The sequence below is a fragment of the Eschscholzia californica genome, unplaced genomic scaffold (genome assembly GCF_041429995.1).
Source record: "Eschscholzia californica isolate CP2 unplaced genomic scaffold, dmEscCali1.0.p SCAF_5, whole genome shotgun sequence".
In the NCBI taxonomy this organism is placed as follows: domain Eukaryota; kingdom Viridiplantae; phylum Streptophyta; class Magnoliopsida; order Ranunculales; family Papaveraceae; genus Eschscholzia; species Eschscholzia californica.
In genome coordinates, this window is record NW_028238472.1 from 13,020,101 (window position 1) to 13,035,833 (window position 15,733).

Below are 15,733 nucleotides of genomic sequence, written 5' to 3' on the forward strand. Positions count from 1 at the left end.
AGAAGAAAGGTGAGGTGGAGAGGAAGAGATGACACGTAAGAAAAAAGAGGTGAAGTGGAAGAGAAATAAAGAGGTGATGTGGTTTTTTATGTTTTCATTTTTTTTAGTAATAATTCTATTTTGGCTCCCGAGGGTAGTTTTGGAAAAAGTAAAAAAAAAAACTAGTCTTTGGAACCAAATCGAACTGTCGGACACTTATGAAGGCCACAATGATGAGTTGGTCAGAGCATCTCCAACCCCAGTCTGTCTTAGGCCGAAAAAACCCCAAAATTATTGGCCTCAGCTCAGCCTCTAAAATTCAGTTCCAACCCCAGCCTTTCTTGAGGCCGAAAATTAGAATTAGAAATTTCTCAATTTACTTAATGAAGTTCAATTAAAAAACATCGATTACAATTAATAATTGATTAAAAATTTAAAACTACTTAAATACGACTAAACAACAATAGAAAAATTAATTAAAAATAACTAGAAGGAGTTTCTTGGGTCTCGTGGTAGACCGTTGAACCAAGCTTCTCGCGCTGCTGTAAGCACTCGTGCAGCATGTTCGTCGAGAGACCTAATATCAATCTTCATTAAGTCGATCCCATATTGTCGGATCTTGTGTTCCTTATCTGCTTGTAGAAAATCTTGTTGCACCCGTAGGGTCTCTTGTTGAACTCGTACAACTTCCGTCAAAGTTATTGATCTCTGTTGGGATTCTTCATCTCTTTTTTTCCCAATATCCCTCATTCTGAGTTTTTGAAGCGGTAGAATGTATGGATGGTTCACCAACTCTTGCATTTGCTTTGGCTTGTTTACAGCCAATTGGTCTTTCCTCCGATGGATTGGTATTAGAATCTCTTTTGCCGGATGTTGACTCTCCTGTCATGTCTGCCATCCACTTGTTATGTGTCATCAAAATTTTGTAAACATGTTGGAACCTAAACCCTTTTCCTTGGTGATTTTTTTTATACATTTCAAGTGCTCTTTGTAACTGAAATAAACAAAATATATATTAAGTATATATTATGAAGTGAAAAGATAAAAAAAGAAATTAAAAAAAAATTAAAAAAAAATTAAAAAAATTAAAAAGTTTGAAATAATTACCTGGTCATAATTGTTTTCCCCGCTTTTTGGAACTTTATTTATTATCCTCAAAGTTGATATGAAACTCTGACATTCTGAGCTTATCTCAATGAAACGAGATTTACAACTTCTAAGTGTGCGTTGAAACTTTGCACTCGCATTATATTCATCCGATATTTTTGCCAAAATAGTTTATATTTTTGACTATTTCCGAAAACCGCATCAAATGTGATTTTCAAATAACAATTAGCAACTAAAATATCTTCATCCGGCTTATACGGTTTCCGTTTAGTTATCTTTGTCAAAGTCGTCCCTCCTTGCACGCAAGAATCCTCACATACTTCATAATCATCAACTCCTAATTGAGCCGACGGGTAAGTAGAATTAGGGAACAACATTTCCATATAACTTTGGTTGTCGAATTCGTTGATGTCTAATGGATCCATGGGTGAGCAAATGAAAAGATAAAAAAATTGAAAGAAAGAGAGATAGAAATGAAATGAAATGGAGAGAAAGAAATTTGAAAGAAAGAATTAGAGATGAAGAGAGTGGGAGATGAATAATGGATCCAACCCCTATTTCCAGCCGTTGGATTTGCTCCAACGGCAAATCCAACGGCTAGATCTAGTCGTTGGAGCAAATCCAACGGCTGGGGACAGCTTCAGTCGCCCCTAATGTTAGGGGCGACTGAAGCGTCGACTTCAGCCTCCGCCCCCAGGCGACTGAGCCTGGAGCACCGGGCGGAGGCCATAAATTTGAATTTATGGCCCCCGCCCGGCTGGGGTTGGAGTTGCTCTCACGAATTGGAGACCAAAACGGAATTAACCCTAATACAAATATACAATATAGCCCTGATAGAAGTTGGGGAGTGCGTCTAATTTGTCAATTATATATATCCTTCCTAAAAAACACTTGCGTGACGATTCTATTTATGTCTGGATATAGGCAACCTTCCTATTTTTATTTCCCAAATTCGATAGTCAATTGTTCAAATCTCTGCCTTTCAAGTGGTTATTTAAATTTCCACTAAAGTTATAACCTTGCATAAACTTTTCCTAGTAAAAGGATGGATGCACCAATTAAAATAAAACTGCCATGAAATTATATGAAACATTGTCAAAAAAATCTTGAAGGCCATGATAAATAATCCTTAAAAGACACCTCTTAGGGCTTGGAAAGGATGCACAACCAATGAACTACAACCCCTAATGGCTAGTGCACCTGGTTTTCACCTTTGATTAAGTAGGTCTCAGCATTCATGTAAACCTATTATGAGACAAAAAAAACAGTAGGTGAGTTAGTTCCATCTACTCTTTCTCAACTTACAAAAGAATAAGTTAGTTCCATCAACTTAGAATCTAAACCCATAAAAATAATTTTTTTAGTGTAATTCAATATAAGGTGGTAGTTATATATTCCCCTAAAATCTACACATACTCACTACAAACAACTAAACAGCTTAATCCCCATACTAGTTTGGCATTCAAGAGAGAGAATAAAAGATTATTTCTTCATTAATATGGGATTTCTTAACAAAGATTTAGTATTGACATTGTTAGTGTTGTTCATCTTCCATGAAAGTAGGAATGTTTCCTGTCTAGTTCTTGAGTACTACACAGAATCTTGCCCACTAGCAGAGGAAATTATTAGACGCGAAGTTGAGATTGCAGTCCTCAAAGAACCTCGAACGGCCGCTTCTCTTCTTCGTTTACATTTTCACGATTGCTTTGTCATGGTTTGTTTCCTTCCAAATCTTTATTTATATGAAATTTCGGTCTTCATTTATTCTTACATTGTAATTTAGGTGATGAAAAATAAATTTCGTTGAACAAAGACGGTATGACGGAATTAACTGTGGTTTTGTGTGACGTTGACACCCATATTGTTTTTCTTTGGAATTCTTTGTTATTATGAAACGGTAGGAAAACAAATGGACTGCTAAATAACGGTTTTCTTCGTTAATGAATAATTGGAAAGCAAGACTTTATTTTTTCTTTCTTACTTTTTCTCTTTGCTATTTCTATCTCATTTTCTTTAATATCTAGATTCCAACTCTGCTTTCGGCTGCATTGAAGAAATTGTATAAATCTCATGATCTGTACATGTAGAATTTTTGTTTTTCTTGTGTATGTCTGCATAGTCTTCATGTTGGTTTGAAGGTTCTCTATAATCTTGTTGGATGGTCTGTCAGGGGTGTGATGCATCAGTTCTATTAGACAGCAATGCAGCCTTTGTAAGTGAAAAACTAGCAGGACCTAACTTGAACTCTTTGAGAGGTTTCGAAGTTATCGATAAAATAAAAGCTATCCTTGAAGAGGCTTGCCCCAGCACAGTTTCATGCGCTGATCTTCTTGCTATCGTGGCTCGTGATGCTGTTGTAACGGTAATTTCGATAGCTCAAACTCATATTTTACAACGGGCAGAACAATCGAGCACATCTTGACCACATACATATTTACAATGCCTAACTAGAAGGCTTGGGCCACATATATCTTATCTAGCCACAACATCGCACGGCAAAACCTATTTAAGGGCCTCGCGTGGTTGGTTTGGTCCAAGTTGCGGTAAACCCACAGGCCTAGGGTGCCCCCTTTGTGAATCAGTGGTCTTAGCCTGCCAAAATATCTTAAGATTAGTGCTTATATGGTTTCTATATTCAAGTTTTGTTCTTATTAACATTGAAACCTTCATGAAAGTTGATGATATTAACAGAGAGGAGGCCCCTATTGGGAAGTTGAAATGGGTAGGAAGGATTCTCTTAAAGCAAGCTTCAGTGGTGCAAATCAATTCATTCCAACCCCAAATTCATCACTACAAGCTCTCATTTCAAATTTTGCTACACAAGGACTCGATGTTGGCGACTTAGTCACTTTATCGGGCAGTCATACTATCGGTAATTCAAGATGCATAAGCTTCAAACCAACAATCTATAATAACAACTTGGAAGAAGAAAGAGATTTTTACCGTAGACATACAATTTTTCGACGAATATTAAGATCAATATGTCCTATATCAGGGAGAGATAATGCAATTGTGCCTCTTGATTTTAGGACACCGGCTAAGTTTGATAACCAATATTATCGAAATATTATTGAAGCTAAAGGGTTGCTAAACAGTGATAATGTACTAGTTACTCAAGATACAGAAGGAGAAGTAGCAAGAAGAGTTTGGGCTTACGCTTCCAACCAAGAGCTCTTCTTCCGTTCGTTTGTTCATTCCATAATGAAGATGGGTAATATTAATGTACTAACAGGAAACCAGGGGGAAGTTCGACGTAATTGTCGGTATGTAAACGGGGTGTAAGTCTGAAGTAAGACATGCTAAATTTGTACTTCAGCATATTTCATATAAATAATACGTTACAGGGCATTGATGCATCATGAAGATGTAATAAGCACGATAACCGCCTAACTTAAACCAAGAATTAAAGAGGTCTAAAGCCCAACAACAAAGAGGCCTAAAGCCCGACAAATTATTACATTATTTATAGACTAAATTACATAGGATAAATCTTGATGGGAAACTGCTTCCACCGAGACTCGACCCCATGACCTCATGGACTTAAGAGGGGTGTCCAACCGTTGCACCAAAGGGTGGTGGACATTTTGCTCTCTGGGCTGGAGTAACAGATTGTGTCTCCTTATTGTTCTACTCATACACCTACCATAAAACCAAAGAAAATATCAACATATTGATTTACGGAGAACAAAAAACCTCAGTTTTCCTTCGGTTGACGAGAAGTTAGGTTGTTGATATGTTGATACGACTTGAAAAGGAACGTTCAAGAGGACTCAAGAATCATGTTTCTATTGGAATGAGATCTCTACAAAAATGGAATCATTTTTCTTCCGCGAAGGTGGTGAAGATGATGTAGAGGGTTTGACTGGTAAATTAGAAAGGAAAATTGGCGCTGCCAAATAACTGAAAGATTGTAAGAGTGCTGAAACTGATATTGCGGATTTAAGAATCACGCAAACTTCTGCCAAAGTTGTCTGAGTCTGAATTATATAGTTTAGACCATCAAAACGAATTTTTTTACACTATATTTGTATTTTTTGATAACTTCTTTTTCCAAGACTATGCAATTTAGTTTCTTTAGAATTATGTTAATCAAAACTTGTTTAGGATTAGGAAATCCTAGTACTATACAAAGGGGTTTCTCAATATAAGAGCACAATTTTAAGTCTGGCTAGATTTATAAAAGTTGCTACAGAGAATGGAAGAAGTACTCCTATGGAAATGAAAATATCCCAAGGGGCTATTTATAAAAGTGATTTAGGAGACCGTTTTGGAAGTTCGACATCTTTGAAGGGCTATTTTGTTGAGTTGGTCATCATTAAGAGGCCAAAATAGAATTAACCCTAATTTAAACAATAACGCCAAAACCTCCATCAAAATAAGCTAAAATAGCGACGTCCCGCGCGCCGCTACTCCTTTAACCGCCATCTCTCTCTCTCTCTCTTCGTTTTCTCTCTCTCTCTCTCTCTCACTCAAACTCTGAAACACTTTCAGTAAGCTTCCATCATATTTTTCAACTAACTCTCTCTGACTTCCACTTCTTGTTGTTATTCTCCTTCTTTAAGCTTTATCTCCACATCTTCCCTTCTTTATACTCTTTCTTGATCAGACAAATAATATTAACCCATTCACTGTTTGATCTTTTTGGTATTTCTTGAATGAATTCATTGGATTGAACTACCATTTCTTGAAATTTGTTTTAATTTAGGTATTTCTAGTCTTTTCTCAAGATGGGTAGTAATGATTTTCTTGGTTAACCTAATTTATAGGTTTAGATAATGGAGACTGGATATTATCATAAACCCAAATCAGAAAGTTCATCAGTTCATCAAGAAAGTAAACAAATTTTATCTAACAAGAAAATGGCAATTTCTTCATTTGAATCAACGATACAAGCTTATAAGCAAAATTTATTGAAGTTTGAGTTTAAAGATGAAGAAGATATTAGAGATAATGAGTGTTCAATTAATTCTCTTTCAGGGGTAATTGATAGATTTTCAAAGAATTTAGCCCTAGAACCAGATGTTTCCAATAGAAAGACAGAGACAGATAGGGCAAACTTGAAAGAGAGGGTTTTGACAAAAACTAGTTCATCTGAATCTTTAGAGTTCAATAATGTTATAAAATGTTCGAGTTTATGTCAGAAAGAGATGGAAAAATTTGGTGGGGAAGTAACAGGAGGAAGAAGTTCAAGTAGTAAGATTTGCAGTGATTTTCGAAAGGGTAAGGAATTAGGGTTTGAAGTTGAGCAAGTGAAGAAGAGATTAGAAATTCTTGAAGAAGATAACAAAATTATGAAGAAAGCCTTGTTTTCTGGTATAAAAGAAAGAAATGAATTGTTAAGTGAGATATTTCATGAGTTCTTGATTGTAGATCAAAATTTTGGAAACCTAACCCCTGAACAGAAATCTTTAATCCACCCATTGAGCAACATTAACAAGGTATGGTTTTTCTTCATCTCAATTCTTTGATTTTATTTCATTATATATTATTGTTAGTGTAGTGTCTGTTTTTACTCTAGGTCAGGTCAGAAATCTGACTCGTGGTCTGAATTGAGTTGAGTCAGATTGTAGAATGTAATTCAATTTTGAAGTTTTGTCGAAAATTTTCTTTACCAACCTTAAATTCGAGTAGTTTAAGCTACTCCATTTGATGACGACGTTATTGGTCCTCTTTTACGATCAAGCTGACACTTTGTCATCGATTGATCCTTTTATCTTGCATAGGATTATCAGTTTTCATAAATATCTACTTCCCTCCTATATGGTTATTTTTTCCGAAACAATTCATTATTTTTAGAGGATTAAACATCTAATCCTATGTGCTAACAGGATGGAAGCATGGTTGGTGGTCTTCTAGAGGTTCTACAGCAAGATTCAAATCCATCTCTGGTTTCCAAAGTTCTTAAAGCCAATATCCCCCCCACTCCATGATCCTAGTGGTGCTCGAACAATATGATCGATACAGTGGAAGCTGTCTCCTTCTCAGCTCTGATCTTTTATAGGAAATGTTTTGTGCGGGTTAAGTCGCTTAATATGCAGATCTTGAATTTGTTACCCTAATGTTGCTGTAATTTTTGTAAAGAAAATGTTGTAGTTTAGGTTTTGAGAGATCTGATATGTTAGTTGTTTAGGTTTTGACTTTTAAAAGATCTGATATGGGTATTCTTCAACTTTCTTCCAACCATCGAAGTTTACTCATTTCTATGCTTAATACAATCAAATTGGACCTCACTTTCTATTATCTTTACTTTTTTTCGAGTAGGCGAGTTTTCAGACTAATGCAAGAACACAAGACATTATGTCTGTTTAGTTAACACAAGATATTATGTGGTTTAGTTGTAAACCTATTCCAAGAGGAACAATGACGATATGATTTTACCATGTTTGAAAACACATTTCCAGATTATTCGAGAACATTTTTATCACTAGTACTCTGGGCATCCCACTTTCTGTAAAAACCGGAAAAATAAAGTTCCAAAAATACAATTAAAATAAGGAAGTTATACGTCTAATGGTACGAAGGAGTTTCCATTACTACTCGTAAACCTAGATACGTAAGTGACAGAAAAAACTAGTCTACAACCCCACAATGGTTATTACAGTATTTAATGATCGGCAAAAGAGATTAATAACACAATACAGAATGTGACAAGGAGTACCTATTGTCCACCAGCCAAAACATAAGATTTAAGCATCCGAACAAGTAACAGCCACTCTTTTACATGTTTTCTTCGTATTAGCAACAAAGCCTTACTACCTCCTCATCTTCCATGGCTCATCAAGTAAGAAGTGTATAATGAGGATGAAGAAAATAGATCAAATCTCTCCTCGATAGCCTCCACCACCAAAATAATCTTTTCTAGTACTTGCAATTTGAACACTTTTCTGGTGTTCCAATTTAGGACAGTCGCTAATACGATGTCCGAGACCACCACAATAGGCACAACCATTTACTCCACTAGCATTGGTTATGGCTTCTCTATCTTCCATTGGATCATTAAGTTCTGCAAGAACAGGAGGAATCCGTTGCTTCGCTTCTTGTAATAGATGCTTCAAATCAAGAAGCGTAGTTTCACTCTGGTTCTTGTTTATGAATGTCGTAGCTATTCCTGTTTTCCCACATCTTCCTGTTCTTCCAATCCTATGAACATAGTTCTCGATTTCAGCTGGCATGTCGTAGTTGATAACATGTTGAATATCGGGAAAATCTAACCCTTTTGAAGCGATGTCGGTAGCAACTAAAACATCCTTTTTTCCTGCTTTGAATGAAGAAATTGCAAATTCTCTTTCTTCTTGATCCTTCCCTCCATGAATGGCTACTGCTTCAACTCCTTTTAGTAGAAGATATTCGTGGATATCGTCCACGTCAGCTTTGTTCTCGCAAAAGATTAGGACAGGCGGTGGGGTTTTTTGCAGACATTCGAGAAGGTAAACAATCTTCGCTTCTTGTTTGACATACTCGACTTCTTGAATGACATCTAGATTTGCAGCTCCAGCTCGTCCCACATTAACCGTTACTGGTTTTACTAGAGCACTTCTAGCGAAGTTCTGAATCTTTGTGGGCATAGTTGCAGAGAAGAGAAGTGTCTGCCTTTGTGCTTTGAAATGATCAAAAACTTCTCGTATATCATCTTCGAATCCCAGGTCCACCAATCTATCTGCTTCATCTAATGTTAAGTACCTGGACAAGAAAGCGATCATGTGAATAAGAAACGAAATTTGATATTCTTCGAGGGGAAGTCATTACAAACTCTTAGTAGTATTATACTGTCAGACAAGATATGAATGTATAACTAATGAAGAACTGAGGTCTGCCATATTCTGCAAGGAATTGTATTTCCAGTTTCAAACGTTAATTTATTCGTTATATACATTAACCACAAGCAGGAATAAGTACTGTATATTGAATAAACATGTAACCTAGTCGCAATCAACTAAAAGTCCACTCAATTTCACATTATCGGAATGGGAGAATAAGTTTGGCGGAGGCAGACTAACACTATTTACTTGATTTGATAATACCCATTCCATTAACCGAAAAGAAAAGGACAAAGATCAACATATTAATTCATGATATAGAACTTCACACCCCAAATCTTAACACCCAATAAACTAACCAAAATCATCACTTGACCTAAAACTTCAGACAATCATATCAAGAACAATAAAAACAGCAAGTGAAGCTTCTTTTGTCTACTACATATAAGATGGAGATAAGAAAACACCGATTACGTAACATCCATCACAAGTGAACAGATCTACGCTACGTTCTGAAAACGATGAAGTAAGACAATAAAATAAGAGGTTCCGTGTTTGTAAATGATACCTGCAATTGTCAAGATTCATCTTCTTCTTAGCAAGCAAATCTTTTAACCTCCCAGGAGTAGCAACAACAATATGAACACCCTTCTTCACTATCTCCAACTGAGAGCGCATATCGATACCACCAATACAAAGCAAAGGTCTAATTTCAGGGTACCCACGTTCTTTCAAAGGGATTAGAAATTCCTCAACAACGTCATAAGTCTGTCTAGCTAGTTCTCTTGACGGACAAATGACCAAGCCAAATGGACCTTCGCCCGGCACAATCGGCATAAGCAATTCTTCCTGTAGCGCTATCATAACAAGTGGAAGAACAAAAACTAATGTCTTCCCTGAACCAGTAAAGGCAATCCCAATCATATCCCGACCAGATAAAATCACTGGAAGCCCTTGAACTTGAATGGGTGTAGGTTGCACAATCCCTTTCTCTTTCAATTTCTTCAAAACGGGTTCAGGAAATCTCATATCTTTAAAATTCTTAATTGGTGGAGGAACATCATCACCATCAACAAGTATATGCCATTGTTTTCGAATCAAATCACATTCTTTCGTAGACATTTTTCGTATAGGTAATGGTGGTTTCCAACCAGTTACTAAGGGTTCTGTATACGTAATTCCTTTAGCTAATTCACGAACCGACATTAGGGTTTTTCTATCAGATAGGTTTTCAATCATTTCTTTCTCTTGTTGAACAATTTGTTCAGCTGGGGTAATTTCAGGTAGGTCTTTTTTTAGCTGAGAAGCTTTGACTAAGAGACTAGGTTTAGCTTCTGCAAGCTTTGAGTGATCAGATTCATCTTCCAAAGTCGAGGAATTACCTTTTCTTTGAAGGATTTTTTGAGCTTCCATAGCTCTCCGCTTCTTCACGGGTACGTATTCAACATACCCATCATCTTCTTCAATCTCCATAGCTGGTATATACCGATTTAAAATCAAACTTTCTGATTATTAAATTGGAAGCTTTTCTGAAACCCTAGATCTGCAGTTCAGTATAAAACAATCAGAGAAGCCCTTAACAAACAAAAAATCTGTCTAAAACCCTAACCCTAATTCAATGCTACCGAGAGAGAGAAAGGGGATAAATACCTTAAACAGAGTCCGACTACCAGTTGAAGAAGACGAGGACAAGTGAAGGTGAAGCTTTGAAAAATCAATTGTAAATCGTTCTGGAGTCGGTGCAGATTAACTGAACCTTTCTATATGTTTCTTGGTAGAAAAAACTGAACCGGTATTTTATAGACGCCCCCAGAAGTGTTATTGGAGCCTACTTCAACTTCAAGGCAAAGTTTGGAGGGAGAGATGTGAGAAAAAGAGGCGCCGATAACACTTTACATGGGCTTTGAAGCCATCCGACCTTTAGCGGTGGATAGTGTCCAACCGGCAGGCGAGTAGAATAGGCTTAAGTGACATTTGTGCAAAGTAGGTTGGACCTATGCGACGTTTAGGCCGAGAGGCCTAATACGAATTTTGGTCATTACAGTTTGTACCCCACTTTATAAGTTAGGGAGTAGCTCGCTTGGAGAGTAGATTTCGTAGTATTGGGTAGTAGCGCCGGTTTGAGGAGGTGTTGAGTGCCACCTTCACGCATCCTTGGGGCGAAATACCATGAACAAGCGTGGCATTTCTATCTGTTATTCCTATGGCATCCCAAAGAATGTCTCTGATGACCATTAGTTAATCTGGAGAAGACATCTCTAAAGATGCATCAGATTGTCGGGAGAGGACCCCAAACTACCAATGGATGGTCTGGAGGCAACATGTTTTAAACAACTAAGATGAGTAAAGAAGGGTTCACATACGGTCGCACACACGCGTGATGACTGGGCTTGGGCTTTGGCCTTTTGGGCTTTGGGCCCGTAGCTCGGTTGCGCGGGCTCGAGGCTGATAGTAAAATAACTCCTTTTGCTACGGAGTAGTTTTACTTCGACGTAAATTCTGTTTTAATAGAAATTCGTGGAATAAGCACGAATTGTTTCCGACTTTAACTCCAACTCCCATATCTTGTCTATCACGTTTCCAGGTCAGTTTAGTCTTTCTCTATGGCTATATATACTTGCCAAAATTTACAGAGAAGAACACACATAAATTCGCTATCATCTTCCTCTTTGTTTACTGAGTCTTCTACTATCTTCATTAATGTTTCCTTCAGTGCGAGAAGAATACATCAAATTGTGGTAAATCCTTCGGAAGTGACCGAGCAAACTGTTATCGGGGTTTATGGGTTCGGTTCTTGACAGTCGAATAATATGACACTATTAGAATATATAAATATGAAATGAAAACTTATCTTATTTTATCATCGAGGCAAGTGGTCACTCTTTCCTTACGACAATCATGTCCCTGCAATGGTGTTAACGGTTCTATGGACATTTGTCTCCCACGATACAACGGTCGCGTCATATAGAAAGAAGAGGGATTGGACGAACAGTCCAAAAATGGGCCCAAAATGTGAGCCCAATCCGTTGTTGTCGAAAAATTGAAGGCAGGTCCACGGCGTGAGAAGGGTACGCGAAAATTTCGAAACGCCCTTCTTCTTTTCGAAATTTACAAAAGTGCTATCGAAAAATTCTCGGGAAACGCGAAATTTCTGAAAAAGAATCTGACGCACCTCCCATCAAATCTTGTACTTTCCACAAATTTACAGAATTGTCATTACCAAATTTACCAACTTGCCATTTTCGTTCTTTTTCCAGATTTATTTCTTTATTCTTTTTTTATTTTCTCCCACACATATTTCTCTCTCCAATCTCAACAGATTTCTCTCTCTTTAAAATTATTTTTCTGTTTTTTTTTCTCTCTCCAATTCCTATTTTCTCTCTATAATTCTCTTTCCAGATTTTTCTTTACAAACTTGTCATTTTTTTTCTCATTCAAATTTCAACAGATTTCTATCTCTTTTCATTTTTTTTCTCCAAATTTTCTACTTTTTAAATTTATACTTTCCACATTTTTGGTAGCTTTTCATTGATTTGTTTCCATATATTTTTTTTGTAGTTTCCCATTTATTTGATTCTTTCCGTATTTTTTCTTCTTTTTAAACATATTTTCTATCTCCAATCTTAACTTCTTTCCTTCTCTCAAACATTCTCTACTTATATGATTGACAATTGTAGGACATTCCTTCCAAAACGTAAATTATTTTCAATGAAAATTTATAGGACATTTGTCTTTGTACTGTACATTTTTTATGTACTAGACACTTTTGTGCTGGGAATTTTCTTATGTAACGGGAAGTGTTTTATGTACTAGCCATTTGGTTATGTACTAGAAACTATTTGAAAAGAAAGTATAGGAAATTTTGTTATGTACGGTATATAATAAAATTTCCTATACGTTCCTTCCAAAATGTAAACTATTTCACTAAAAATTCATGGGATATTTTTATATGAACTAGATACCTTTTTATGTAGTGGACATTTTGTTATGTACCGGACACTTTTTGTACTGGGAATTTTGTTACGTACCGGAAATTATTTTATGTACTGCCCATTTGGGTATGTACTAGAACTTTTTGGAAAGAAAGTATAGGAAATTTTGTTATGTACAGTACATAGTAAAATTTTCTATACGTTCCTTCCAAAATGTAAACTATGTCACTAAAAATTCATGGGACATTTTTATATGTATTGGACATTTTTCTATGTACCAGGTATTTTATATGTACTGTACACTTTTTGTACTGGGAAATTTTGTTATACACCGGGAACTGTTTTATGTACTGGCCATTTGAGTATATACTAGACACTTTTTGGAAAGAAAGTATAGGAAATTTTGTGAAAATAGATCTAATTTCATTCACATCTTACAAACCTCTTACAAATAAACCGAAGTTTGATCACAAATAGTTGACCAAATCAACAGAGATATTCAATCTGGGTTGAAGATACCCGATTTACAAATTTAGGGAAACTAAATATGTTAAACCAGATAAAAAAAATTCATAAAACATAGTGAAATATATCCATGAATCCAGAAAAATTAAAGATTTCATTCAGAAACCTCTTGATAAGAACCTAACCATAGTGAAATATATCCATTCAGAAACTTCTTGATAAGAACCTAACCATACGAAATCGACCATAAATCATCAACGATCTTTGATCTTTTGAACCATATGAAGTCGACCTTTGATCTTATTTTAGGAAGAAAGAGAATTTTTTTTAGAGAGAGAAAGAGGGAAGAAAAACTTTTTTTTGTAATGTTTAAAGATCGCCGGTGAAGACGATGATGTGGCGTGCTCAAATGATGTGACAAAGAGAGAAAATGAGATGGAGGAGAGAGAGAGTAATGGAAAGTTAAAGATGACGGAAAGGGGGCATATGGGTATTTTTGCTAAAGTAGGGGGTCAGACAGGAAGCTGATCACAAAGTTGGGGGCCATTTAGGAAATAACCCTTAATTTTTTCTAAGACTTCGAAGAAGGTCTATTGTTTTTGTCGTAAGTTGTTTAAGCAAGATGGGGTTAAAATCCAGTTGGCAAATGAGGAAACTAATGATTGAAAAAACATTAGTGAAAAGCTTAAAAGTATGATTTATCAATGTCCAATTTCTTCCTCTTGATACCCATTTGGATGCTCGTATATTCGTGTATTAAGAGATATTTTATACGTTATTATCATAGTTTTTTAAAACGACTCTTTCTATCACTATTTTTATTACACCTTTGTGGAATAAGATTGCGACTGAATGATTGAAACTAGCATCTTTCTTTACAACCCACCATCTTCGGAAATGAATAATGATTAATCTATATAAATGCTAGGCGTATACCGGAACTTTGTATTCTTTAGATCTTTTTTCGCGTCATTTCCTTTTTGACTCCCTAGTTTGTGACTAGCTTCCTTTTTTACTCCCTTTTTTTCTTAAATTCAAAATTGACCTTATTTTGTTAACACTGTCAATTAACTTTAATGATTTATTTGTTTTGTTTCCATAATTGCCCTTATTATAAAAGTTATTCTGTAAATTGAAAATTGGCTCCCTTTTAAATATGGATTGATTCCCAAAAAATCCAACTTTTTCTAAACTTGTTTAGGGGCCAAAATGGAATTCATTTAAAAAAAATTAAATATGGTGTTGTTACGGTAACGATAAAAGGGGGACATTTGGATATTTTTGATAAACTAAGGGGCTACGTGGGAAGCTGGTCATAAACTAGAGGGTCATTTAAGAAGTAACACATTTTTTTTTAACATGTGTTCCATTTTGGTTCCAAAGTTAGTTTTGAAAAAGTTGGAGTTTTTTTTGGAATGAACCTATATTTAAAAGGGGTCAATTTTGAATTTCAAATTATTTTTGTAATGAGGGCAACTATGGAAACAAAAAAATAACCCATTAAAGTTAACTGGTGGTGTTAACAAACGGGGCCGATTTTGAATTTAAAAAACAACATGCCAAAAAGAAAATAACTCTTTTATTTTTGTTGAAGATTAGTCGAAGGGTATATGCACTAAAGCCTGGTCATATATTTGTTGGGTTAATTTGACATGGACCCCCATTTATTTAGTGATATTAGGACTTCACCCCCAAAATTAAAAGTGTTCTGGCGTTAACCCCCAATTAGCGTTTTTCCGCCATTTTTTCGTTAAATGGTTGGCGTGTGAAACACACGCGTGGTTCGTGACAAAAATACCCTCCATTTGATCCTCCAACTAATCCAACGGTTAAAAACCTTTCTCGTGATCAACGGTTGTGAAATAACCCTAGCAACCCACCATTGTGAACATCCCATCTTCATAAACCACCATCACCTTAGTGTTCATCTTCAACTGTCATGATGACCATGGTCACCATAGTCATCTTCACTGACTACCACCACCATCATCCCCACCATTTCCATAATTCATTTCAAAATTGAATACCAAATTCAAAGCTAAGAAGCAACAAGAGAGAGAATCTCCATTCTTATTATTAAGAGATGAACCATATGTAATTAGTTTATAGAGTGAGAAAATACACCACCAAAAATCCACTTGCAACAAGAACACATCATTTCCATCATTTAAAGCCTAAAACAGTACACACTCATTACAAGTTTAAAACAAATAGTGAAATTGAAATCCAATAAAATACCTTAACAATCAATTTTCCACCTAGGTACTCATCATCTTCATGTGGATCAAGAGCACGAAGGAAAAGACTCCAAACACATCGGTATCGTTCCAATCATCTGTATGACCATCAAGGATAAAAAATCTCTGGTTTCAAATCAGACCCAATTCGAATATCAAAGTCGGATCCACAACTCCATTCACCTCCTTCGTTGTGGGATTTTACAACTCGACACCATCACTTTTCGAATGACATCGCAATTTCTCTTCGTACACC

General features: G+C 36.0%; 3 protein-coding genes across 3 annotated transcripts; 2 read left to right on the plus strand and 1 right to left on the minus strand.

The window, feature by feature from the left end:
* The first annotated feature begins 2,463 nt into the window (after positions 1 to 2,463).
* Positions 2,464 to 4,439, plus strand: LOC147537202 (Peroxidase superfamily protein). Its single transcript, XM_086640891.1, has 3 exons — positions 2,464 to 2,800; positions 3,257 to 3,448; positions 3,778 to 4,439. The coding sequence occupies exons 1-3, from the start codon at positions 2,585 to 2,587 to the stop codon at positions 4,366 to 4,368; spliced, it is 999 nt and encodes a 332-aa protein (XP_086497017.1). The 5' UTR covers positions 2,464 to 2,584; the 3' UTR covers positions 4,369 to 4,439.
* Positions 4,440 to 5,473: 1,034 nt separating this feature from the next.
* LOC147537203 (uncharacterized) lies at positions 5,474 to 7,269 on the plus strand. The gene is made up of 2 exons (XM_086640893.1): positions 5,474 to 6,524; positions 6,915 to 7,269. Exons 1-2 carry the CDS (start codon positions 5,862 to 5,864, stop codon positions 7,014 to 7,016), a joined length of 765 nt encoding a protein of 254 aa, XP_086497019.1. The 5' UTR covers positions 5,474 to 5,861; the 3' UTR covers positions 7,017 to 7,269.
* A 225-nt stretch (positions 7,270 to 7,494) lies between these two features.
* Positions 7,495 to 10,786, minus strand: LOC147537204 (DEAD-box protein abstrakt). Its single transcript, XM_086640892.1, has 3 exons — positions 10,494 to 10,786; positions 9,412 to 10,386; positions 7,495 to 8,766 (listed from the first exon to the last, which is right to left on the minus strand). The coding sequence occupies exons 2-3, from the start codon at positions 10,314 to 10,316 to the stop codon at positions 7,902 to 7,904; spliced, it is 1,770 nt and encodes a 589-aa protein (XP_086497018.1). The 5' UTR covers positions 10,317 to 10,386; positions 10,494 to 10,786; the 3' UTR covers positions 7,495 to 7,901.
* Positions 10,787 to 15,733: the final 4,947 nt, after the last annotated feature.

Excerpts from the sequence above, each read along its gene's own strand:
- LOC147537202 (XM_086640891.1), top strand. The coding sequence starts at position 2,585 with ATGGGATTTCTTAACAAAGATTTAGTATTGACATTGTTAGTGTTGTTC. Across the intron at positions 2,801-3,256 it reads TTCACGATTGCTTTGTCATG|GGGTGTGATGCATCAGTTCT; the intron begins GTTTGTTTCCTT and ends ATGGTCTGTCAG. Across the intron at positions 3,449-3,777 it reads CTCGTGATGCTGTTGTAACG|AGAGGAGGCCCCTATTGGGA; the intron begins GTAATTTCGATA and ends TGATATTAACAG.
- LOC147537203 (XM_086640893.1), top strand. The coding sequence starts at position 5,862 with ATGGAGACTGGATATTATCATAAACCCAAATCAGAAAGTTCATCAGTT. Across the intron at positions 6,525-6,914 it reads CATTGAGCAACATTAACAAG|GATGGAAGCATGGTTGGTGG; the intron begins GTATGGTTTTTC and ends ATGTGCTAACAG.
- LOC147537204 (XM_086640892.1), bottom strand. The coding sequence starts at position 10,316 with ATGGAGATTGAAGAAGATGATGGGTATGTTGAATACGTACCCGTGAAG. Across the intron at positions 8,767-9,411 it reads ATGAATCTTGACAATTGCAG|GTACTTAACATTAGATGAAG; the intron begins GTATCATTTACA and ends TTTCTTGTCCAG.